This window comes from Podarcis cretensis (assembly GCF_951804945.1).
Source record: "Podarcis cretensis genome assembly, chromosome: 11".
Lineage (NCBI taxonomy): Eukaryota > Metazoa > Chordata > Lepidosauria > Squamata > Lacertidae > Podarcis > Podarcis cretensis.
The window spans coordinates 55037487-55062882 of record NC_137180.1 but is presented as its reverse complement, the minus strand read 5'-3'; the positions used below and the strand labels follow the sequence as shown (position 1 = coordinate 55062882).

General features: G+C 41.2%; 1 protein-coding gene across 2 annotated transcripts; it reads left to right on the top strand.

Annotated features, from left to right (window-relative positions):
* On the top strand, positions 1-25097 carry SMAD4 (SMAD family member 4). Of its 2 annotated transcripts, none has more exons than XM_079995955.1 (12): positions 1-144; positions 11790-12111; positions 12288-12462; positions 14146-14175; positions 16013-16228; positions 16615-16734; positions 16861-16974; positions 17571-17621; positions 18008-18185; positions 18974-19142; positions 20910-21048; positions 22417-25097. In XM_079995955.1, the coding sequence occupies exons 2-12, from the start codon at positions 11863-11865 to the stop codon at positions 22626-22628; spliced, it is 1653 nt and encodes a 550-aa protein (XP_079852081.1). In that variant the 5' UTR covers positions 1-144; positions 11790-11862; the 3' UTR covers positions 22629-25097. The 2 variants fall into 2 exon arrangements, with proteins under 2 accessions (XP_079852081.1, XP_079852080.1); XM_079995954.1 differs by having other exon boundaries at positions 18002-18185.
* Positions 25098-25396: the final 299 nt, after the last annotated feature.

The window sequence follows — 25396 nt, the reverse complement described above, 5'->3', positions numbered from 1 at the left end:
GCGGCCGAGGAGGTGGGTTAGGGGCGCCCAGGAAGGCCCCTCACCGGCGGGAGGGCGGGCAGGCAGGCAGGCCGCGGCGGCGCCTCTGCTGCTGCTGCTGCCGCCCCCGCCGCCGCCCGACACGGGCTCCCGGCCGAGGCCCAGGTAACGCCCCCTCAGCCCCTTCTTCTTTTCCCCTCTCCGCCGCTCGGGCTTTTGTTTTCGCTCCGCTCGCTCTATTTACTACTTACTCGGCCTTGAAGCTCCTTCCCCAGTTAAGAGGCGAGTACGGTAGTAGTAAATCTATCTGTGTGTATAAACATTGCGAGGCTGTGATTGTAATAAATCTGCCGCGAGCAGAGAAGGAGAGACAAAGGGAGCCTGGGAGGTCTGTTTTCCCTACTCTCTCCCCCCCCCCGGGACCCCCTGTTTGTAATTATTTAAAAAGGAAACACTGCACGTTTAGTCTACTTGAGTTACTCCCGAGTAACTCCTGCTTAAGATTGAAGCCCGAGCAGTGGCTCTGGGCGGGTAGGGGGGGGCTCTCCGTGGAAGCCCCTTGCAAATTCGCTTTGAGACTTCATTCTGATTTTTTTTTGTCCTGCCCCCTTTGCGCGGTGTAAGAGTTCCAGAAGTGTTTCTTTCATCTGTTGCTCTTGCAGCGGAAGGAGACGCCCCCCCCCATGGTACCTTTTAAAGGCTTAACGGGACTAGTTGGTGGAATCGTGAAGTTGTTTTTTTTTTTTTTGGAGGGGGGAGATTCCCCCGAGGGTCGTCTAAAGTCCAACCCCCTGCAAATGGCATGAGTGGTTTTTGTTCTGTTTGCAGCGGAGCGAGAACACTTGCCCACAGTAAACCTGCTAGTTTTTTAAAGTATCGTAAAGCTTGTGGTGACACTGTTGTGGCGAAAAGAACAAAGAGCTTAGTGGCACCGTAAAAACCTAAAACAGAGTTATTGTTTGCATGAGCATTTATGGAATAGCGCCTGCTTCATCCGATGCAGGAAAGAAAAACTGTTGCCACTGTACATCTTCTAAATCTCTCATGGGCCACAAGGCTGCTCTTTTTGAATTATTGCGGTTAACAGTCCTGTGGCACCTTGGAGACTAGCAGTCTTATTGTGATGAGTTCATCTGCATCTAATGCAGCTGGCTCTAGTCCGTGAAGGCTCATGCCATTTTTTTTATTAAAAAAACACCTGTTAGCCTTTAGTAGTAGCCATAGTAATGAAGTGCCTTCAGCAACATGAGACAGTTATGTATGTGGGTATTATTATAAAATGCATGGATACTTCTGTTAATTTTCATTTAAAGAATGAATTCAGAAAACTAATTTTAATAATAAGCTGTAATTCTACATATGCTTCTGTGGGTTGCTGTATACCTCTACAGTAAGTTAATGAAGGAGTTGGCTATACTATAACCAACTTCATTAAAACTTGATCTGAAAAGTTGCTCCTGAATGTCATGTTTAAAAACTCTATTATTATGTCTTTCTGGATAATAGCCCCCATCCATATTTAAAATATAGAAGGAGATTACACACTCACAAGAGGTGAACTGGTGGGTCAAGAGAGAAGCTTTGTAAAGCATGCTGTGATGTGCCCGAAAAAAGTGATCTGGAAGTGAATAATACTGCCTGAATCAGTGGTAGTAAGTGGGAAGCATTTTGTACAATCAATATAAGAAGCTTGTCTTTGTCATACAAGGATTGTGAAGTACTGAAATACAAGGTTATAGAAGCTATTCAGTTCTTTAGTAAGTGTCGGAAGAAGTTCTTTATGCCTCTTCACATTATTGTTAAAACACAAAACCTGATGTAAAAGTACTGTAGAAATGTGAGTCAGTGTTGGATCTAGGTTCCATATCTAGATTTAGCCTTGGGGGTATTGCTAGCTATTGCCTTTCAGCCTCAGTTTGTGAAAAGAAGGGTGGGTTATCTATTGACTTTAATCTTAGTAGCTCAGACTTGGGTGAAAAAGAACTTCCCCAATGCACTGTGTTAAAACTAATCTTGCCTCATTGCGTTGCTCAGAGGTACATAAACCACTGAGTGGTTTTATTACAATCAAGCGCTATATACATTTTGTTAAGTAAATAAAAAATACTGCATAGTAAAAGAGCTCTATTGTGAATGGCAACGAACTTATAATAGCTTACAAGATGTTTTTCCATCACATATTAAGTAGGGATGGATTTGCTGTGAATATTTATTCTACTGTTCATCTGTCAAGTAGGGATGCATGTCATCCATCCCATGCAATCACACACATTTTATCCTCTTTTCACTATCATTAATGTGGATTAAGAACATAAGAGCCTCCTGAATAAGGCTGGTCTCACAGTAGCCAGCTCGATGCCTGTGGACATCCACATGCAGGACCCCAGCACAAGAGCGCTGAAGGTTCCAGCAACTATTATTCATAAGCATTACTGTCTTCTGCCATGAAGGTAGAGCATCAACATCATGGCTAGTAGCCCTTGATAGCTTTTTCATCCATGAATTTGTCTAATCCTCTTCTAAAGCGATGCAAGTTGGTGGCCATTGCTGCCTCCTGTGAGAACAAGTTCCATATGCACTCCATGGCATGCTGATACCACTTATGTTGGTGGAATGGGAAAAATCGATATGTAAAATAAGCTTAAACTCAGAAGCACAGAAAAAAAATCACTGAGATGAATAGCAAGGATTAGAGCGAATGTGTTGAACATGTGTCATGATTAGTGTGTAGCCTTGGGTGCTGGCAGGTGTTGGAAGGGAGTGGGTTGGAAGTAATGTCGGATGATAACACATCCTTGAACAAGTCCAGCAAACAGAGTTGAATAAAGCTATGAGCATTTTATGAGCAGACAGTATTCTGGGAATGAAGGCCAACTTCAGGCAACCAGGCATTGGAAAAGGTTAGACACTGTGACTGCCGTTGAAAGGGTTGACAGTGTGGTGGTAGTATTCAGTGGGTGATAGAGCTGGATAGCTATTTCCAATAGACTTGGTGGCAGGGCTGGGTGATCTGTGGCTCTTCAAATGTTTTGTACCACAGTTCCTATTATCTCTGACCATTAGCCACACTGGCTAGGACTGATGGGAGTTCAGAGTTCAACAACATCTAGAGGGCCAGAGACTAGCACCCATGCTTTATGGATACATTCTCTTTAGATAGCTTTCCCCACCACAATTAATGCACCAGTGATTTTTTTTCTTTGACATTAAAAAACTGATCAGTTGCTTGTATGCATCATTGACTGTGAGTCCACCAGCCTGTTAGGAGTGGGCTAAGTCAAGCTGTCTGAGTTGAATTTTCCTTAGATGCAAAAACTACTATCCATTCTGAATAGGATGATCACATTTCCTAGATATCAGAGAATATGGGAATCTTGTAGGCATCTTACTTTTTGACTGTGATTAGATTCCCTTGCTATAGCTACACTTAAGCAAATTATCCTAACTGTCCATTGAGTTAATTCTGTACACTTTTAGCTACCCTTGCCATGCTGTTTTCTTTCAGATGATAAGGTGATATTCCATGCAGTTGTAAATGGCTTTTTACTGGGAGCAAACATTTGAGAGTGTTTCCAGTAAATAAGCATTCTTTGCCTCCTGACAATCTCCCCCGCATCCTGCCATTACATCTTTTTTTTCCTTTGTATTGTTAATGGATTGGATGTTCTGGTTAGTAACAGTATATAACATTTTAGCGTACTCATTTAATGTCATTTAAGTATTAGGGACACCTCTGACATTATAATCTCAATTACTTTATAGAAACTTATTTATTTTCTCGTATTCAAGCACTTTGTATGCTGCAAGCACTCTCACTGCTCTCCAGCTCAGTTCTTCCATTCCTCCCCCTCCCCTATTATGTGGGATTTCTCACATTCTTAAACAAAACAGTGTCCTATTGCTAGCCAGAGTTAAGCGATTCATTTTGATTATTCAAAGCTTTTGGGGTTTATTTGTTTGTTTTTGCTTCTGACAGAAGTATCCATTTATATGTCTTAAATCTTTGCTGTCCCTTATCTCATTATTGTATGTTGCTTTGTTGAAATCTTTATCATCAGTTTTCCTGTTTGTATATACCCCCTATTCATTATTCTTTTGTTTTGATGCTAAACCATGCTTTCACACAATATAATTTGATGCTACTTTTTAATGAAACCCAGAGCTTTTGACCCATGGCTAAACATAAATTATTATTTATTTGCCCTCCCCTTACTGTATTATTATTAACATGGATTTCCTCTTAATAATCAAATTCATATTTTGAATTTCCATTATGCCATCAGGAAATCAAATGTGCATGCAGAACAGAATCACATAGTAGACCTGAGTTCCCATTTAATTAACAGTTAGGTTTTACAGAATATAAAACTAAGCTTTTAAATCTATGAGTTTTGAGATTTTTTCAGTTTATGAATTCACATTCTGGGACTGGTGTGCCTTCAGACATTAAGATACTTAGTAATGATCCTTGATGTAAGCATTCTTGCACACACTGAAGGTCACCCTAACCTTACGCAATACATCATAAATCCCAGCAGCATTCAGGGTCATCTCATATAACCCACCTGCCTTTAGACTCTAAAGTTTGGCTGGCTACAAGGCACAGAACCTTCTCAGTACAGTCATATCTTGGGTTAAAGTTGCTTCAGGTTGAGTGTTTTCAGGTTGTGCTCCACGGCGACCCAGAAGTAACGGAACGCGTTACTTCCGGGTTTCGCCGCTCACGCATGCACAGACGCTCAAAATGACGTCACGCATCCCGTTCGCATCCATAGGTACCACTGTAGTTCCCACCTTACTGTGGGATGTGCTAACATGATATCCACTTCTCTCTGAGCTTTCATGTGATGGTTGTGGCTTCTTTGGAAAGCTTTTCTTACTGTTTGCTTTTTGCTACTTTTAGATAATTATGATGTTTTTATTGTGGTGATTTTGTAAATGTTTTTGAGAGCCTTGTGTGGCTGTAAAGTGAGATGTAACTTTTTGATTTTTTAAATAAAATTGTCACAGGTTTTTAACAAGGATAAAAGCCACATAACTTCTGGAGTGAATAAAAAGATCAAATGGAGTTGGGTGCTTAGTTGATGGTTTCAGTGTTTGGCACAGATGGACAAATGCTGCAGTCATTTTTCATGATCCTTTTATACAACCACATGAAGCATTTTTTGAAAAACAACTTCTTGCTACTTAAAGGTAACAAATTTTAATTGGTGACAAGAAGAGGAGGTCTTTTGAGGTAGAAAGGGGACAGTGAGAGGCACACCTAAGTCTACTTCTTGTAGAATGCGTTTCATTGAATTTCATTGAATTTCATTCATTTACATCAGTCAATGAATAATCTAAATGAGCCTTCCCCAGCCTGCTACCCTCCATGTATTTTGGACTACTGAATTTATTGATTATTACTGTTATTTTCATTTCTATCAGTCATTTTCCTCCAAAGGAGACCTGGGCAGGAAACAACAAAATTGTGAAAACAATACGAACATTTCAAAAACATTGGCAATGGCTCTGTTAGTCATGTGGGCATCCCAACTACATGGAAAAAAAAGAACTGACATATTTCCACTTTACAAGCACTGGGTTTGCTGGACAGGTGACCTATCAAGCTGCTATTTACAAGCTTGGATAATTGTACATTTGTAAAGAATATTCCTGTTTGATTTAGCTTCTACTCCTTCAGCTTTGTATGTTCTAGAAGCTCCTGTTTTTTATTTTTTTTGTGCTGTCACCATTTTTATTGTGTGGGTTCTTTTTGCATTGTTGGCTGCCTTCAACTATAAATAGGTGCAGTATAAATTCTACAATAAATACATTTTGTTAGGTTTATTTACCTAGGTTTACAGAGGTTGTTAACTTGTAAAGCTAGCTTTGTTGTTTATTTGACTGTAGCCAATATCAGATTAGGCCACAATCCTAACTACTATGCTCAGAAGTACATCCCATTGAATTCAGTGGCGCTTTCTCCTAGGTAGATGGGTTTGGATTGCAGTCTTAGTCACTCTGTTGTGGGTGCCTTTAAGAGGAAGGAGGATATATAATGATGATTATATTTCTTTAAGGATTAATCACTTTATATGCCAGCTATGGGCTTATCTACACTTATCTTTCCTCTGCTCTTTCCAGGCACAATTTGTGATTTACAGCTTTGTGTCTGAGCCTCTTTTTTTTTCTTCTTCTTCTCCAGAGCTTTCCCCACAAAACTCTTCTCTTTAAAGCTTAGTCAGAGCAAGCATCATTCTGCTCAAAACCTGAATTGATGTTTACTCTGATTGAACTTTGAAGAGTGGGTTTTTGTAGGGAAAGCTTGGGGATGGGAGCCCATTCTGCCTTGGACATGGAGCATTATAGAAAGAGTGGGAGAAAATAGAAGTGTGGGTAAGCCCTATTACAGCGCAGTCATGTATAGATAGAGATAAATTTGGAGGGAAGCTCTGTTGAGCTTAAAGGAATTTACTTCCAGGTAAGTGTGGATTGGATCGGAATCTACAGATAAACCTAAGAATTAAACATGTGTAAGAAAGAGTTAAATGTGAGTGTGCATGTGTGCACACACAAATAAAAAACAGGTAGATTTTTTTTTAAGTAAACAAGCAAGCTTAAATATCTGGAATTCCTGAGCTGCTCTTCTGTCATATTGTTTTTACAACATTAATTAAGCATATTTCACCCAGGTCAGTAAAAGGAAATGTATAAATATATGATGTTGAAGGATGAGGTAGTTATGCACCGCAAGGTTAAAATTGGGGGTTGTATTCAATGTTAGTCTTGTTCAGAGTTGATCCATTGAAAAGACCTGACTAACTTGGTCCATTAATTTTAAGGGGTGCTGTCTAATTGCTTTCCTTTGATTGACTGGCAAGTGAATATCCCCCCCCCTTTTGAATACAAATTAAAATCCTAATTTTATTTGCTGAGAAGGCAGTGGTGGTTGCTACTGCTCTCAAAAGCTAGATTAAAACTTCAGTAGCCTCTTGTTGATTCAAGTGCTTGAATGGCTTCCATTAGACCAGTGGTGTGATGATCTTAAAAGCATTATTGCTCTGCACAGTTGCTGAATGATTCACCCCAGCCTTGAAATTTGTTGTAGCTGGTGTCAGTGATTGTGATTATTGAATTTGTGCCATGTTTTCAGCAGTTAAGTATCTAAGCTGTGTACTAGATTATTGGTCTAGAAATGAGTTGAGGTCAAAACTTTGGTCCATTAGATGGTTTAATACATATCATTTGAGATATGTATTTATTGTTTTACCTTATATTTCAGTAGCAGCATCACTCTAGCGTTGAATATCTTGGCTCTTGACATCCTTATTAATTTATCAAGAAAATTTTCCCACACAAAAAACAGACGAGGCCAATTCTAGGAGTATGTTTCAAAACAGTCTATTTAGCATCATCTATGGGGGAGTTGGGTATGTTTAGCCAGGAAAAGAGGAGACTGAGATATGATAGCCATCTTCAAATATCTAAAGAGCTGTTCCATGAAGATGGAGGAAGCTTGTTTTCTCCTGCTCCAGAGGACCTGAATCAATGGCTTCAAGTTACAAGAAAGACGATTCCAACTCAACATAAGGAAGAACTTTCTAGTGATAAGAGCTGTTTGACAGCGGAACAGGCTCCCTCAGAAGGTGGTGGACTCTCCTTCAGTGGATGTTTAAAGCAGAGGATGGATAGCCATCTGCCATAGATGTTTTGGTTGAGATTCCTGCTTTGCAGGGGTTGGACTAGATGACCCTCGGGACCCCTTCCAACTCTGCAATTCTATGATTGTATGTATAAAATACTTCACATGCATATGGGTGTATTTTTGCTTCTCTAAACCACATGTGTCTGCCTGGGCAAAAGAAATACTGTGTACATGATTAGAAAGAGGAAGAGTTAATGGCCTGGTTCTGGTCTTTATAAATTGCATAGGGCAGCAGTGAGCAAATTGTGGTGCAGTACCTATGTTGTACTTTCACTCCCATCAATGCCTGCTGTCTTGGGCAGTGCTAAGAGGTACGGGAAACAATGAAACCCGGAGGGCCACAGCTGTACCCTAGGAAATATAGCACAGAAAGCCAACTGAAGACTGGCTGAGTAAGCATTGTGATAATACATCCATCACATCAGTCCTCTTACAGTGATAAGCATGATTTCAACTCCCAAGATTAACAGTCAGGTCACTAACCGATTCAGCAGGATCCCAGTAAACATATTGGTCTGAGCTTCAGTTTGTCCATTTTGTGTATTGAACCAGGGTCAGACTGTAGCTAGGAAGGGAAGAGGAGGAGCAGGGGTTCAGATCATTGTAATGGGTAGGGTTGATGGGAGATATGACATTTGGAGGGCCTCAAGTTAGCCAACCCTGATGTAGGAGGAAGAGACTTGTGAAGGTATCGGGTGCCTGAAGCAAGGAGGAAAACAAAGCAACCAACAAGGGAAGGGTGTTAAAGAGGGAAACACGTAGAGCAATGTGACCTGCAAACATGGAAGACAAGTTTGCACTTGTGTTGCCCCACCTCGCTACCTTCAAGTCTATATAGCTCACAAATAGATGCAGTGGCAGCTTGAGGCCTCTAGCTATTCTTTATTAATGAAGTATATTATTGATTTTGATGCCAGCCAGGGCTTGTGGAACAGATGTCACAGCAATCTAAGCTGAAGCACCTTGCATTTGGTGGCCACATCATGAGAAGCACTTTACATTTCCATGTTTCCGCTTGTGCCAAATGTATAATAATGGTTTTGTATCTGTCCTTATGAGGATGTCGCCACAAGACTATTGCAGCCTCGGAATTAAGCATCAAGACTGAGGGGATATGCATTTACTCACACATACCCGTCAACCCTGAGATCCTTTGAGAGAATAGGGTACTGGAAGGACATCTGTAGATGGAGATTTTACATGCATGCTGTAGTTAAGCCACCTAGAATCACCACTAGCAGAGAGCATTTTGCCTGTTCTTTTTTATTGAAACTCTTAAAAAAAAAAAGTGCACATTTCTTCAACTTTGGGTTTCCAGCTCTGGACTCCAACTCTGATAATTTCCAAGTAGTTTAGCCAAGAGTGAAAGGAATTGTATTCTAGCTGCATCTGGGGACCCAAGGTTCAAGAAGGTTGACGCAGGGGATTTTGGCTTTATGGATGTGCACCTTCTGAATCATGTGTGCCCCAGCACCACAAGGCAGCAAATGGCAGCAAATTAGGGCTATCCTATCAGTGACTGAGAGAAAAGCAAGCGGGTGGTATGTGTTAAGCTGAGAAACTAAAGCATTCAGCCCCAACCTGGGTCCTCCTGTTGTTGGAGTGCAGCTCTCCTTGATCATGACATTTGGCCATGCGAGCCGAGGCCGTTCAAGGCTGCTCAGCAGCATCTGTTGTTGTTTTTTTAAATATTTATTACTTTTAAACCTTACAAACAAGAAGAAAAAGAAAAGGAGAAAAAAGAAGAAAAAAACGAAAGAAAAAACAATACAATACAATATATAAACAATACACCACACAACATTAACGCATTAAACAAAACAAAACAATTTAAAAACATACATCATACCATTTCAATGCCTTATCTTTCATTCCCTTGTTTCATTGACTTCCTCTCACCTCCCTTTTTGTATTCCACTTCTATTAATTGTTTCAGCAAATCCTTTCCATCTTTCACTATTTTCTGTCATATAAATATCTTAACTTATTTTAACCTTATTTCCATTAATACTATAATACTTATTTATGCTTAACTCCTTATAACACTTCTACTAAGGCCATATAATTTCATTCCAACATTTTTCTAACACACATTAATTTTACCCTATTTCTATAAATAAACTTTAAACTTTTTCCAATCTTCTTCCACTGTCTCTTCTCCCTGGTCGGGTGTCCCCTTCCTCCCTCACCACTCCATGTGCGTCCCTCCCGAAGCTGCGCGCTCTGTGGAAGAGGACGACCATCCCAGATAGAAGGAGTGTACCGTTCTTCGGTCAAGGGTATACGATAGCTGCGCTCCCCTGCTAGAACCTCCAAACAAGCTCAAGGCTGCTCAGCAGCATCTGGAGGGAACCAGGAAGTGAAGGAAGGAATTTCTAACTTTTAATTGACACATCAGAACATCCTGTGATTTTCACAGATCCCTGTTGATATTGTTTTCTTTGGCGTAAACACCAGTAAATAGAAGAGATGCTAAAGCAAGCTATGCAGTATCTGCAATGACATTTAAAGCATGCAAGGCATTATCTTTGCAATGCAGCTTACAAATGTTGTCTCTTAATTGTTCAAATACCCCTTTGGGACAGAAATACCCCGAGGAATGAAAAGAGGCAGCATGTTGCACCATAATAGCAATGTTAATTGGAAGAACTGCCATCTGCTTTGAATTCCTACGCCTCTGTTGAAAAGACATAATCCCATACCAAATCAGTGCATTGGTCAGCTCAAAGTGGCATTTTTGTGGGGACTACTTTAAGCCACACATGCATAAAATGTATTCTGATGATAGCTCTGTGATTCAACAGGACATTTGTGTGTTGCTAACGCTTTCTTGGAAGTGATTTTATAACTTCCTGGCTGCTCTGAATGTTAAATGTCAGTTGTACAATAAGTCTTAATTGGAAAGAATTACAGCTACTCTGTTGACAGGGTATAGTGGATTGGATACAGACTAAATGCTTAGAGTATATCCATTGAAATCAAAGGAACAAGTTATGACTAACTCAGTTCTCATTTATTTCAGTGAGTCTGCTGTAAGTATGACTAAGTGGATGCAGCCCATTGTTGAGGCCGTCCAGGACTCTCAGTTACCAGAGAGCGGAGTTGCACATGGACTTCCGCAAGGGGAAAGCCTATGTGCATAGGTTTCCATTAGAGCTGGAATCCATCATGAAGCATGCCTAATATGTGAATACTGTGGAATAGATAATGTAGGGGAAACTGTTATCTTCCGGGGCAGAACTAGGGGCATGGACTTGCTCTCTGGTAATTGTGTGATGATACATGAAAATGCCTGTGTTATATTCTATTGCAAAAAGGGGTTAGTGTGTCCAGGAAACTTAAATATTGGTGCAGATGTGTATGTGTGTGGAACGCTTGGCACTTTTCCTTTGGACTGTTTATCAAATCAGAATTGGCTTTCCCAGCTGCTTTCATCTCTATATCTTCCCCCCTTTATAAAGAAAAGCAAAAATTGTTCATGAGGAAAACTTTTAACACTCCTTCTGCCCTGCTGCTTTGCCAGTCAGATTTGGGCCCCGCCCCCCATCTCTGATTTGGCAGCGGCAAAGTATTAAAAAGACAACATAATTTGGAAGACACTAAATGTATCCTCTGCTTTGATGTCTACTGTGGCTCTTGAGAGCAGAACTAGACATTATAAAAATATGTGTGGTGATTAATGAAAATGATGGGCTCTTCCTCACCCTTTCACTCAATTTCTTACTGATACTAATTTTAAAATTGAAATAAACTCACATGCATGATTTGGTTCTTATCAATGCAGCAATCCTATTACAGTGGTTACTTTTTGAAAAACAAAGTGCATAAAGGGTTAAACCAGAGATCCGCTGAGCTACATTTTGGGGGCAGGGAACAGAATAAAACATTGTCAAATAAGTATAGATATAGTATAGATACTTGTGGGAAGGCTGTTACATAGTTGCAGAAGAACAGGAGTATGCTTACTTCCTGTTGAATAATCGTCTTGAAAAATAGCTTGAACGCACTCAAATATTGCACATGGAAAAAATATGTTGATTTCTCATACATGATACTTCCTGGTGGCCCATACAGTAAACATTTCATGGCCATTCTTGTGATATTTGTTCTCTATTCCTTCTAGGTGCATGTTGGAGACAGTTCTTGGCCCACTGACTGGCAAGATTATTTGGTCTTGGAAGTAAAAGCTGTACCAAATGGACAATATGTCTATTACTAACACACCAACAAGTAATGATGCTTGTCTGAGCATTGTTCACAGTTTGATGTGCCATCGACAAGGAGGGGAGAGTGAAACATTTGCAAAGCGAGCAATTGAAAGCTTAGTAAAGAAACTGAAGGAGAAAAAAGATGAATTGGATTCTTTGATTACAGCTATAACTACAAATGGAGCTCATCCTAGCAAGTGTGTTACAATTCAGAGAACATTGGATGGAAGACTTCAGGTTGGTAGAAGCACATATGATACCTTAATATCCTTACTCTGAGAGCAGCAGGGTATGGGACATTTTGAAGTAGGGAGAGTAGTGGTACGAGAGCATAATTTGCTTTGTGTCATGGAAATCAATTTGGGGTTTATATGAAATTTATATGAAATTTTTATGATCTTCAATCTTTCTAGGTGGCTGGTCGTAAGGGTTTTCCTCATGTAATTTATGCACGGCTATGGAGGTGGCCTGATCTTCACAAAAACGAACTCAAACATGTCAAATATTGTCAGTATGCTTTTGACTTGAAGTGTGATAGTGTCTGCGTGAATCCATATCATTATGAGCGTGTTGTATCACCCGGCATTGGTAAGTATGTTCATACTGTATGTGGACTTGCATTTCATTAATGTTTCATTAGTGGAGTATTGCAGGTTTTTCATTCGCCCTGCTGTCCTGTGCTTTTTCATGATACCTCATGTAGCCAGTTGATTCTAGATTATTGCAAAACACCCTTGGAGCTGGACAAGGGCCCATCCCTCCAAAACCCAGTTGCATGTATTTGCTTTTTGTAAGGGGCGAAGGAATATACTGCTTTTTAGTCTATAGGCAGGTTGCTGCTGTGCTGGTAGAAGCAAGGTTGCAGCCCTCAGGTGCTCTTGATCTTCACCTCTGTCACTTAAGCCAGCAGTTCTTTGTTTGTGCCTTTCCCTCACACAAAGTAACTTCAGCGCTTGGGGAGATCTGCTGGGAGAACAGGCTTTCCTGACAGTGGAACAACCCAGACCTTTCCTTCCCACTTTAGTGGGGATGCAAGCCAAATCTTACACCAGGGAGTGATGTTCTGTATTCCTCTGCTCTTAGGGAAAGCAATAGCAGGAAGAGGTACAACAGCTGTGGGGTTAACATGAGTAGAGAGTTCCTGCCTCTCTTTGGACAGGGTTATTTGAAATACCATATCACAGAGCCGTTGTCTTCACCATTTTCTGACTTGAGACACAACCTAAACATTCATTTGGTGACCCCACTCCTCTTTTTTTTAAAAAAAATAAAAAGGCCATATATTTGTATGGTGGTAATCCTGCCAACTTGCCATAGATGACCTTGGGATGTCTTCTTTGGCTTCGGTTACTGCGGTATTCTGGCATTTTTTGTCTAGCTGTGTCTTTTCCTTGCAGGAATCGGGATACCTGTTGCATCAGGGTTGTGTTCTGTACTGCTGCAGCCAACCTGTTCTTGCTGAAAGTTGACCCTTGAGCAATGTTGTTCTATCTTACAAGATTTAGGCTATCCCTCACAGGTGGCACCTGCTGCTAATGCAGTATCTTCCAACAAAATGTATAGAGCAATTCAGGAAGGCTTTTGAAAACAGTTGTGTCTCATGAATCTTCCTTCCTTTTGAAGGATCTTTTAAAGTTCCACTAAGATGGGTTGGATGAGAGTCTAAACACCAAAGGGGGGTGTCTTTCATGGTGGAGAGGAAGGGTCGGTCCCTTGTCCAGGTTTGAAGATCTGTTAGGCTTTTTATTATTATTAAAGCCACCTCACTGAGCAGGGAATACCTTAATCATGTAATTTATTCATTAAATTCCATTTATGAATTGCTTTCCATAGAAATCTCAAAATGATTTAACATGAAAAGCACCAGCTATAACAACAATTATACAATTTCCTAACTAAAAGCAATTATAACAATTCAAAATATTGAAAACATTATCATATATAAAAACAACTAAAACCTTTCCATATTTAGAAACAATTCCATATTTAACTCCAGTATTGGTGGTAGAGGGAAGTGAATAGGTAAGGAGACAGTTTTCCAGTTTCTTATAAAAGTTGTGATAGAAAGTTATTTTAATGAGTATTTTAAGAGTAAAATTTCACTTTTCCACAAACACTGAAGGAAATGTTTAATTGTGATTCACTGACATATACAGTATGCCTGCAGTTATTTACCCACCTTCTGTTTATAGGCTTTATAGATAGTAAAATATTTGTTTATTGGTATTTAAAACTGAATTAGTGACTTTATATGCTCTTTTCTCTTTAAAGATCTTTCAGGATTGACACTGCAGAGTTCAGGTAAGCTATACGTGAAATCATAAGAAGTATAAACAGCAATATCTCTTAAGGTGAATGCCTCTTCAATTTAAAGTTTATGCAAAGCATTGCTAGGGAAATTACTTTGAGAATACTCAAGTTAATTGATATACAGACATCTTCTGCTTGTGTGCGATGGACTCACACCCGCCTGCATATAGGCGTGGTGGCGGGAAATAGTAACATAACTTAATTCATATCCGGAAATGGAGGGAGAGAGATGGAGAGTCCTTGTGTCTGGCTAGGAGACCCTCCCCAGAGTCCAAAGAGGAGAAGAGAGGTCCAGCAGGGCTTTGTTTATGCTGCTTAGCCTCCCCACCTAACAGCTGGTATGGGGGGTAGTGGAGCAGTAGCTGCCGCTTTCCTGCACTATCTCCAGTCAGCCCCAGAGCTTCAATTCCAGGTGTGGATTTTTTGGGTACAATATTTTTGATTTTTGGAGAGAGCACATCAGAGAGGGCATTTAAAGGGTGTTTAGAGAGTGTTCCCCATTTACGCAATTTTCACTTATGCGTGAGGGGCACTGGAAGGTAACCCCTGTGTAAGTGGGGAGTCGCCTGTACTATGGGCCACACAAACGTGTACAGACATGAGGGTAGAGAGAGAAGGGTTCTTAGGCTGGGGTCTACTGACATTTTACACCAATGATTTCAGTGCTACTGAATGTAGCTAACTAAATTAAATCAACTAAAATTAATTTAGCAATCTTAATAAGATATTGCATGTATCTAAAATGTTAAAATTCTAATTATATTTGTTCCATATGTTCACTAACAGAAGATGATTAGGTTGGATATCTTCAACTCTTTTCTGTGCAAAGTTTGTTGAAAACAAGTTTAGGAATTGTTGATGGTTTCATTTTGTCAAACTGGAATTAAATCCATTTCCATTGCTTGCTGGGGAAGTGAACCCCCCCCCCCCAAAAAAGTGTAGGAAGTCTGTATATCTGCAGTATCAGTTTTCTGCATTCTTGATGGCCACTTCTGTTTTATCACTGAATTATTTGCATATCCAAATGTGCATCTTTGGATAATGGTGCTGAATTGTACCTACGTAATATAAAGAGGTATCTGTGTTCTATTCATATTATAGTTGATCTGTATTATTTTGATTTTCTAAAGCAGTTGAAACTTTTAGGGGTTCCAAGCAAGCCCCAGAGATTTCTGATTTAATCCCTAGAGCACAAATGTGGGATGGATCCAAGGGATTAGGAGGCCCAACAAAATAAACTGGAATAGGCATAGACAAGGCAAATAGGCTTTGATTTGAAGAGGGTGTGAATTGCTTTGTTTGCTCCACTTTCCAAAACTGAATAATTTGTACATACATAAGGCATAATACCAGTTCTGAATTTTAAGAATTTTGGCCCCTAAAATGTTTTTGTTACGTAGAATGCTGATGACTGTTTTTAGTTTATTGCTGGTCTTAATTGTTGAATGTTTCAATTAGTCACTTTAAAATATAATTTTATTGTTTTACTCATTTGGTACACTGCTTTGATGTTTTCTTTTACAGTCAAGTGGTGACACATTTTATGAAATAAATAATGGGGGGAAGTACATCCCTAAAGGGGTTTCCTGTCCAACCTTATTTTGAATATCTCACCAAGCAGCTTACTTTATTACAGATCTGCCCTCAGAAGAGTTTCCCCAATTCACTTATCCTAAGTTTCCTTCCTTGTAATTTAAAACAGTGTCTTCTCTTTCTAGTCTGTGGATAATGTCAACAATTGCTGTCCTTTCTGAGATTATTTTTTTTTTGAAAAGTGTATTCCCTCCCTTAATATTTCCTTGTAACGTAACCTTTTATCTTATCACAGCACCCTCAAGCATGTTGGTGAAAGATGAATATGTTCATGAATTTGAGGGGCAGACATCGCTGTCAACTGCTGAAGGCCATTCAGTTCAGACTATCCAGCATCCGCCTAGTAACAGGGCATCTACTGAAACCTACAGCACCCCATCCATGTTAGCTCCTTCTGAGTCCAGCACCACCAGCACCACCAACTTTCCCAACATTCCTGTCGCTTCCACAAGTAAGGCAACTCTGTGTATTTTAAAGATTACGAAACTTGTTTCAACTTCTTTCAAACTTGGCAAAATTAACTTCTATTACAAACTGGCGAGATTACAAATTGGAATACTGATGTGGTTCAACAAGAAATCTCTTTGTTCTAGTTTGTTTCTTCTGACCTTACAGTTTTGGGGCATATAGAGCACTTTCGTTTATAAGTTATTTGGCATTAAGCAGCCAGTGTTAGTAGTGAACCATATTTTGTGTCATGGGTTCCTGAAGGTGCCAAAAGCAAATAAGTAATTTTACAAAATAAAAGGCAAAGAAGCAGAATTGTAATGCCAACATCTGTCTAATGAAATGATAACTCATTTTAAGGCAGGTGTTAACTGTTTTACATTTTGCCAGGTCAACCCCCCAGTATGCTGCCAGGTAGCCACAGTGATGGACTTTTGCAGATTGCTTCAGGGCCTCAGCCAGGGACACAGCAGAATGGCTTTACAGCTCAGCCAGCTACTTACCACCACAGTAAGTATTTTTTATACCATACATCAGTGTTTTAGGGCACTGCTAGTTTTTCAAATGAAATGGAGCGGGGAAGGGGTTTCCTAGGTAAAGCAAATTGATCAGACTTTTCTACTCTGCATTTTTAAGACAGTACAACAACTTGGACTGGGAGTCGAACTGCCGCCTATACACCTACCATCCCTCACCATCAGAATGGGCATCTTCAACATCATCCACCTATGCCCCATCCTGGACATTACTGTAAGCACCCTTTTATTACCGCATTGAGATGCACTTACGTTTTGTGCAGCATCTTGGTGGCTGCAGGAGAGGCAGTAATGGTGCAGTGGGCTTGGACCAGAAAGATCTCACTTTAGGTGTTTGCTCAGCTACAAAGGCCCTTGTCTTGTCTCGGGCACTGTCTCTCACCCGAACCTACCACACAGGAAAGGAAATGATATGGGAAGGGTGGGATATAAATGTAATGAAACAAAATAAGGAAAACCACGCATGTTTCAGGTAGGCATGCTCATCTCTTATTCTTCTGTTTAACAAACTGCAAGTGTTTGTACAAACAACACTTTGAGCAATGGTTGGGGTACTATTCCAAAAGTCGTTTCTGCCTTACACATTTGGGCATTCTCTATGTGTGTCTATAAAGGCTGAGTTATCTGAGTTTATGTATACAATTTGCACTGTACACGATCCCCCCACTGATTTCTACTGTCTGCCTTATTTACTGTAACTAATAAATCCAAATATTTAGTGGTCATTTGTTTTTGGAGGATGCAGGGACTTGTGAGGAGAGTAGACAAAGAATAAGCACCATGACTGTATTTATTTTGCATTTTTTTTAGGGCCAGTTCATAATGAACTTGCATTCCAGCCACCTATATCAAACCACCCTGGTAAGTGCATATAAAGAACATTCAGTTGAATTGGTGTTCTTCTATGAGCTAAGAATGTCAAACTGAAAGCAGCTTCATGCTCCCTTTAAAATCTCTTCTACCATTCATTTGATGTATGGGCAACCTTTAAAAAAACCCATATGTAAACCTTTTTAAAGAAACCTGTGAAAAACATTACAGTTTTGAAAGCTTTAAGGCAAAATTGAGTAAGCTCCCTTTTTCTAGAAACACACAGTGAAGAGATTTAGCAAAAGCTTGAACAACTATGTTCTAGAAGTTGATTCCCTATGCTCCTTCTCTGCTGCTTGTTTGCCTGGTGCTCTGCATTCACTTCTCTTCTCTTTCTTCCTCCTCCCTACTCCTGGGGGGATAAAAATCAGCTCCAGAATACTGGTGTTCCATTGCCTATTTTGAGATGGATGTCCAAGTTGGCGAAACATTTAAAGTACCTTCAAGCTGCCCAATTGTTACAGTTGATGGATATGTGGACCCTTCAGGTGGAGACCGCTTTTGCCTCGGTCAACTCTCCAACGTTCATAGAACAGAAGCCATTGAGAGAGCGAGGTATGTTATTTCTGGAAAAGTAAGCAACCAAAATGAACAAGGGGCTGGAGCAAATCTGGGGAAAGGCTGCAACATTTGGGGAGCTTTAGTTTAGAAAAAGGGACGCAGGTGGCGCTGTGGGTTAAAGCCTCAGCGCCTCGGGCTTGCCGATCGTAAGGTCGGCGGTTCGAATCCCTGCGGCGGGGTGCGCTCCCGCTGCTCGGTCCCAGCGCCTGCCAACCTAGCAGTTCGAAAGCACCTCCGGGTGCAAGTAGATAAATAGGGACCGCTTACCAGCGGGAAGGTAAACGGCGTTTCCGTGTGCGGCTCTGGCTCTGGCCAGAGCAGCGACGTCACGCTGGCCACGTGACCCGGAAGTGTCTCCGGACAGCGCTGGCCCCTGGCCTCTTAAGTGAGATGGGCGCACAACCCCAGAGTCTGTCAAGACTGGCCCGTACGGGCAGGGGTACCTTTACCTTTACCTTTAGTTTAGAAAAAAGGCAGGTACAGAGGGAAATTTCATGTAATGAAGCTAAAGGTTGGAATATTCAAGACAGACAAAAGGCAGCACTAATCCCAGGATCCCTGTGTTATCAACAGTTGTGTTGTGCAATATTAAACATGGAATTCTCACTTTAAGGTACCACAAGACTCTTTATTGTTTTTGCTGTCCACAGATTAGGCCTGCTATCCTACTGGAAATTAATGTTTTTTAAGTATCCCTCCCCCTGAAGGAGCTGCCTACAAACTGAACTGATTTTCTATATAACTGTTTCCCCTTCTTGCATTGATGGTCTGGTCTTTTTCAGGTTGCATATAGGCAAAGGTGTGCAGCTGGAATGCAAAGGCGAAGGTGACGTGTGGGTTCGGTGCCTCAGTGATCATGCGGTCTTTGTTCAGAGTTACTACCTAGATCGGGAAGCAGGGCGTGCGCCAGGCGACGCGGTCCACAAAATTTATCCAAGTGCATATATAAAGGTTTGTGTGAATCTGTTGGGTGGCAGTTAATATTTTCTAGAAGCCTTTCCTGACTTTTTTTTTTTTTTTTCTTATTTCTTTTTACTGTAATTGTGTTTGGCATTGCAAGTAGAAGGGAAACAAAAACTAAGAACAGCCTATAGCCAAAATAAGAATTAAAATAAAAGCTTATGAAGAGCAGTCTTAGGAAGGGGTGGGAAGATGGAGACCATTCCTTTGAGGTTTGCTGCCGGGCTCACAGACATTGGATTCATTCATTCTCTCTGTAAGCCATGAGACCCACGATCAGATTTAAAACCCTTGATTAGGCTTGATGACTTCAAACATCAAAATTAATCGTTTTATGCAAGTTGATTTTTGTGAGATGTTGACAGGTTGTCATTTTAATTCTAACTATAATGTGAACTGTTTTTAAGAACTCAACCCATGCTCATGCCAACATGTATTTGTGGCCTTTCTCAAACGTCATGAAACCAGGCTGACCTCCCTTAATTTGTGGAAGGAAAATAGATCTGACCCACGTGTGGGTATTTAAGACTTTGCTGGGCGCCTAGGTTCAAAACATGGGGCTTTGCACACTCTCCAGTTAGCTAGCAGCACAGTGTGGAATATTGGTTGTTAAACCCTTTTGCATATCCCATTTAGTCTACCATAAAATGCTTGCCCCACTTTCTACCCTTCTTGCAATGAGCAGTCCACACACTGTTATAAATAAGTTTAAAATGTTCTAATTACTAAATCCAAAAGGGGTTCATGTATTATTCCATGCAGCAGCAAGGTGAACACAGGTAGATTACTTTTGGGTGCAAAATACAGTATATAATTTCAAATATGTAATCTGAACATGGACCAAGTTCATACACATCCGTCCTGGTGGATTACATGGCGACAAGAGAGTTTGAGAAAGGAATAAGAACACCTTCCCTTGTTGGAAGAGAAGGGGTGTGACTTAGCTGAGACTAGGAACAGAACTCTGTGGTCTTAAAACCTTCATGTGTTAACTAGGACTCCTGCATGCTTGTGTTGGGCTGCAGTTTCCCACATAATTTACTATAGATCCCTACTCCCCCCCCCCAATTCACTTCCACCCCCTTCAGCACTTTTCCCTCACCTCGTTCTTCTCCTATACCCTCACCCTTAATGCTTCCTCCCCAGGGGCAGGTGTGTGTGCGCTTCTGTCTTTCCAACATGTCACTTCTCCAACATTCAGTAGCCTCAAACCATGTGGTGTAAGCGTGCTGTTTATGTTGTTGCCCAGCCATTCATTATAATTCTCATGTGCACAAACAGTTTGATCTGATTTGGCGCCTAAGTTGCCCGTGTGCCTTTTCACAGAAGCCATCATCTTTCAGTCTGGTCCATGATCTTCTGTTCCTGAAGCATGTGGCAGGAACTTAACAAACAGTTGCTACTCTATGTAGTAACAATCCCTACACAGAATGCATTTATGTGGCTTCTTCTCCATGATTCCTGGTGTCTGCCTTCACAGTTCGCAGAGCCCTTGTTGTGTTTTCCACAGTGCAAACAACCAGTGGCGTCAGAATCTTAGGAGGAGATTCTTAGAAGGAGAACAGCAAAGGGAAAGAACAGTCATCTTTATGTTCTAGAAATAAACTTAGCTAGACAAGTTTGTCCTAATTTTTTGAGTTACCTGCACTTTCTACATTGTGAAAGCCTTAAGCGGTGGGAATTCCCAGTTGTTTTAATTTTGGCGGGTGTTCTTTCGAAGACTTAATTTGTAATCTTTGCTGTTTCTTTTTTAATAAGGTGTTTGATTTGCGTCAGTGTCACCGTCAGATGCAACAGCAGGCAGCTACAGCTCAGGCTGCAGCTGCTGCTCAAGCTGCTGCAGTTGCAGGAAATATTCCTGGGCCAGGATCTGTAGGAGGAATCGCTCCAGCCATCAGTAAGTGGCAGATAAAAGTAAATTACTAGCTTTCCCCACCTCTCTTTGCTATTATTCACTTTTGAAGTGATTTTGGCAGGGATAAATTAAATTTGATCATGCCAAACTGTGGTTTGAGCTTCCAAATGTGTAACCAAACCATGATTTATAGTTGTTCACTTGTTTCCTTTTTTTTGTTCATCACTCCCGTTTCCAGATGCAGTGACCTCTGGAGCAGACAAATTAATAGAACTGCAGTTTGTCAGTTCAGACAAAACAAACCGTGGTTTGCAACCCTATTGAACCATAGCTTTGCACGATGTCTGGCTTGAGCTGTACACGTGTTTATCTTGTTTTTCATCAGGGAATTTGTTTTGTCCCCTTTCAACATGACATACCCCTATGGTGAGTTGACAGGAGTGTTGGGTGTGAAAGCATTTACAGAATTCCTTTCCCATGGGAATTCACATGGTTTTTGATAAATGCTTGGAATGTCATGAAGCAGGAAACTGGAGGCTGCAGTTCAGATAAGACAGCTATATCTCCTACTGCTTTTTAAATCTGGAAGATGGTTTAAAAAAGTTCCCTGCAGGGCAGAAGCAGGGGTTGGTAAGCACCAGCTAGGACCTACTACCAAAATTGGACAAAAGAATCATGGATTCTGTGGGGTAGTGTAAGTTTCTTCTGAAATGTTGCTGGAATGTTAAAGGTAAAGGTAAAGGTACCCCTGCCCGTACGGGCCAGTCTTGACAGACTCTGGGGTTGTGCGCCCATCTCACTTAAGAGGCCAGGGGCCAGCGCTGTCCGGAGACACTTCCGGGTCACGTGGCCAGCGTGACATCGCTGCTCTGGCGAGCCAGAGCCGTACACGGAAACGCCGTTTACCTTCCCGCTGGTAAGCGGTCCCTATTTATCTACTTGCACCTGGAGGTGCTTTCGAACTGCTAGGTTGGCAGGCGCTGGGACCGAGCAGCGGGTGCGCACCCCGCCGCAGGGATCGAACCGCCGACCTTTCGATCGGCAAGTCCTAGGCGCTGAGGCTTTAACCCACAGCGCCACCTGCTGGAATGTTAGGCTCTGTTAAATTGAGCTTTGGCATCAGGATTTAGGCCTTGAGGATTCTAATAGGACAGTAATAGCTGTTACACATTTGTTGCATATTTTCCTTAGCCAAGAGCATAAACATTTTGAGACTATTGAAAACTGTTGCTGCTCACCCAGCAAACAAATTTTAAATATTTTCAGAAATCTGGGAAGTATTTGGCAGTAAGCCTTGTTGCTGTTGAAGCACCCAAGCCACTCGAAAGCTGGGTTGAGGGTTGCAAATTGCTTACCTGAAACCGAAAGCTAAGAAACTGAAAGATTAATGTAGTCCCTGGCTCTTTTTAGGTTTGTCGGCTGCAGCTGGAATTGGCGTGGATGACCTTCGCCGCCTGTGCATCCTCAGGATGAGCTTTGTCAAAGGTTGGGGACCTGATTACCCGAGGCAGAGCATTAAGGAGACGCCGTGTTGGATCGAAATCCACCTCCATCGGGCCCTGCAGCTCCTAGACGAAGTTCTCCATACCATGCCTATTGCAGACCCCCAGCCCCTAGACTGAGACCTTGCTGCCGTTCTTAGCTGTTATAGAGTGAGGATGGCGGATTGTAAAATACAATTTTATTAACCGGAAGATATATTTTGCTTCCGTACTGCTTAATCTTTTAACCAGGTTTTAAAGAGAAAATGTCTTTGCCACCTTGCTCTCAGCAGAAAAAAGTAAAGAAATCAGAACCTGCAGGAATTCTGAATAGTTTCACACCTTCGGGCTTGTTCTGTAGTTGTGGGAAGCTGATGCCAAGCAGCAAAGTTTTGATTGTGGTCTTGGCGTGATCACTGCTGTGCTTAGGTCTTGGAAATCTCACTTGGCTTGATTAAGGGAACCCCCCCTCCCCTGCTCCATTCTCTTGGCAGCATGGATTTTGGGGGGCTCCGCTTAAGCACTTATTCAGCCTGCCCCTTAGCTAGATCCACCCCCAAATGAGCAAAATCATGTTGATTATTCTAAAGGGATGGTTTCTGGTGCTGCACTTTGCTACAGCACTGGGGCACGTCTCATAGCAAGGCTCTATATGTGAAATATTTATGTACACATAATCATTTGAAACACACTAGAAATGGATGGGCTTCGAAGCTGGCACTAAATGTAAATGCAACATAAAATATTCAGCAAGGAGAACTGCCAGCTAAATTATGTAACCAGTGTGCAATGATACATATTTTCATTACTATTCCCAACTGATTTCCGCTACAGTGAAAAGGCTGTAAAACCTGGACAGTTGAGATAGCATTAATATGTGTTTTACTGCACTTGGAGTGCCATTTCAAAACCTCATAATCATGTTGATGGTTGCATCGCCGAGAATCCAGATTTTATATTTTTTAACATTTCTACTCAGGGCAAGATGGCAAACTTGTTTTTATACCTCTTGGTTATTTTAAGCTCTTTATCCCATCAATGATTTTATCTATTTGCATTGACTTTGTATAGAGAATTTCAGGTAGAAGTTGCAAATGTATTGGCTGTATGACAGATGCAATATTATGCTTTCTCTAGTTAATAAAACTACTGGAAAAAACTCTCAGAACTCTGATAGAAATTTATCGACAGTTTTTGTAAGTATTTTCCTACGTTTTGAATCCTTTCATCTGGAGTCCTGGATAAAGTTTCTGCCTGAAAATTCTGCAGGAAGCAATGGGAGGGTTTCTCTCCACTTTCTGGCTTGCTTTCAAACCCTGTGGTGTCAGCTGTCTTTCCCCTTTATGTAGATCCAGTATTATAAGAACAAACGGTGGCAGGAATGGACTCTGGCAGTTCCCCTAGCTAGCAAGCATACAGAACAGTGAGGAGCACATCTGGCCTGCAGCATCTCTCCCCTTTGCCCAACCCAGCTCCTGGTATCTGAGTCCCCTGCCTGTAATAGTCTCCCTCCTCAACTCAGCCTGACTTATTTTTTGCCTCGCCCTCCAGTTTTCTACGAAACCAAAGGATTCTAAAACTTTTGATCATCTGAAAAGGTGTCCTGATTAATCAGGCAACTTTTTAATTTTATTTTTAAAGTTAATAATTGTCAGTATAAGTGCGTACATAGAACTGTAGGTGGCAACCTCCAATTTTAGTGGAGGCGTCCGTCTCCCCTGCTGCCTGAAAAAGGAGTGCTCTGTAAGATGGTGCCTGTTTTTATAATCTAAAGACAAAAGCATGGTTTTTCTTCAAAACTATGTTATTCCTATGCAAATGTATGCAGACTTAATTGAGTAATCAATTTAAAGCCATAAAATTAATCAACGAAAGAGTTCTTTAAATGAGCGACAACCCCAATGGAAGTTAAGTAATTTTATGTACTCAGCATTTTTTTATTCTTCATGTAGAATTTCTTCCCCGCCCCCACGCTTAAGCAAAAAAAAAATATACAGCTTTGCATCTTGTGGGTGGGGTGTGGGTGTTTGAAACTTTGCAATTCCTGGAAGAGAATTTTTTGCCCTGCTCTTAAGTGTTGAACTGAAACACACGGGCTGCTCTAAAGCAGGCTCAGCAGAATGGTTAACCCGGCCCCACATGTAGCCTCTGAATGAGTTAGTCATCAGTGTAGGGCCTGACAAGCACACCAGGGCATCAGAGTGGAGGGCAGCTGGAACCCAATGTGTGCTAGAGCTTTTCCAAGTCTGTAAATAGTGCAAGAAGCATCAAAGCAGTCAGACAGGTTTTCCTAGGCGAGTCTCACTTCAGAGATGCAAATGTACCAGTTGCCTTGGCTTTCTTTCAAAAAAAGCATGGGAGGCCTTGTGGGGAGAGAGTGTGTGAGTGCCAGTCTATCCTCTGTATACATCTTGGGCTACTTTGAATGGTCAGTGATGGAAGGAGAACCCTGTGTAGCCCCAGTTCCAATTTATGTAAAAAAAGGGGGGGAGCCAAACAATTTCTTCCAACCTGGAGACTATGTATATCATGAAAACCCAGAATTGTGTGAAGAAAAATGGAATGCTTCAAACTGTACGAATTATAGAAATAAAGCAAATTTGCATACTTGCCTATTTTGCATAATTCCTCCTCTTGTCACGAGACTGGGCATGTTGGAAAACCTGCATAGGACACCTCCCTTATCCCCTGCTTCTGTTTATAGTCTTTGGGACAAGATACTTTTTTCTTTAAAAATAAGTAAGTAAATAAGTAAGTAAGTGAAAGTTGAAATTCTCAGGCTGAATTCTGCTTCTAGGATCTATACGTGCTTGCATAATGCAGTTGTAGAATTGTGAGGTAATTATGGTTCTGGCACCTTCCTGGTTGTGAAACTCTTGCCTGAGAAACAGCTCTGCTCTAGGTCTTTC

Bases quoted from the DNA above. Each gene is read 5' to 3' on its own strand.
- SMAD4 (XM_079995954.1), top strand. From the start codon at position 11,863: ATGGACAATATGTCTATTACTAACACACCAACAAGTAATGATGCTTGT. The intron at 16,735-16,860 runs GTAAGTATTTTT...TGCATTTTTAAG, and splicing joins GCCAGCTACTTACCACCACA to ACAGTACAACAACTTGGACT. The intron at 19,143-20,909 runs GTTTGTGTGAAT...TTTTTTAATAAG, and splicing joins ATCCAAGTGCATATATAAAG to GTGTTTGATTTGCGTCAGTG.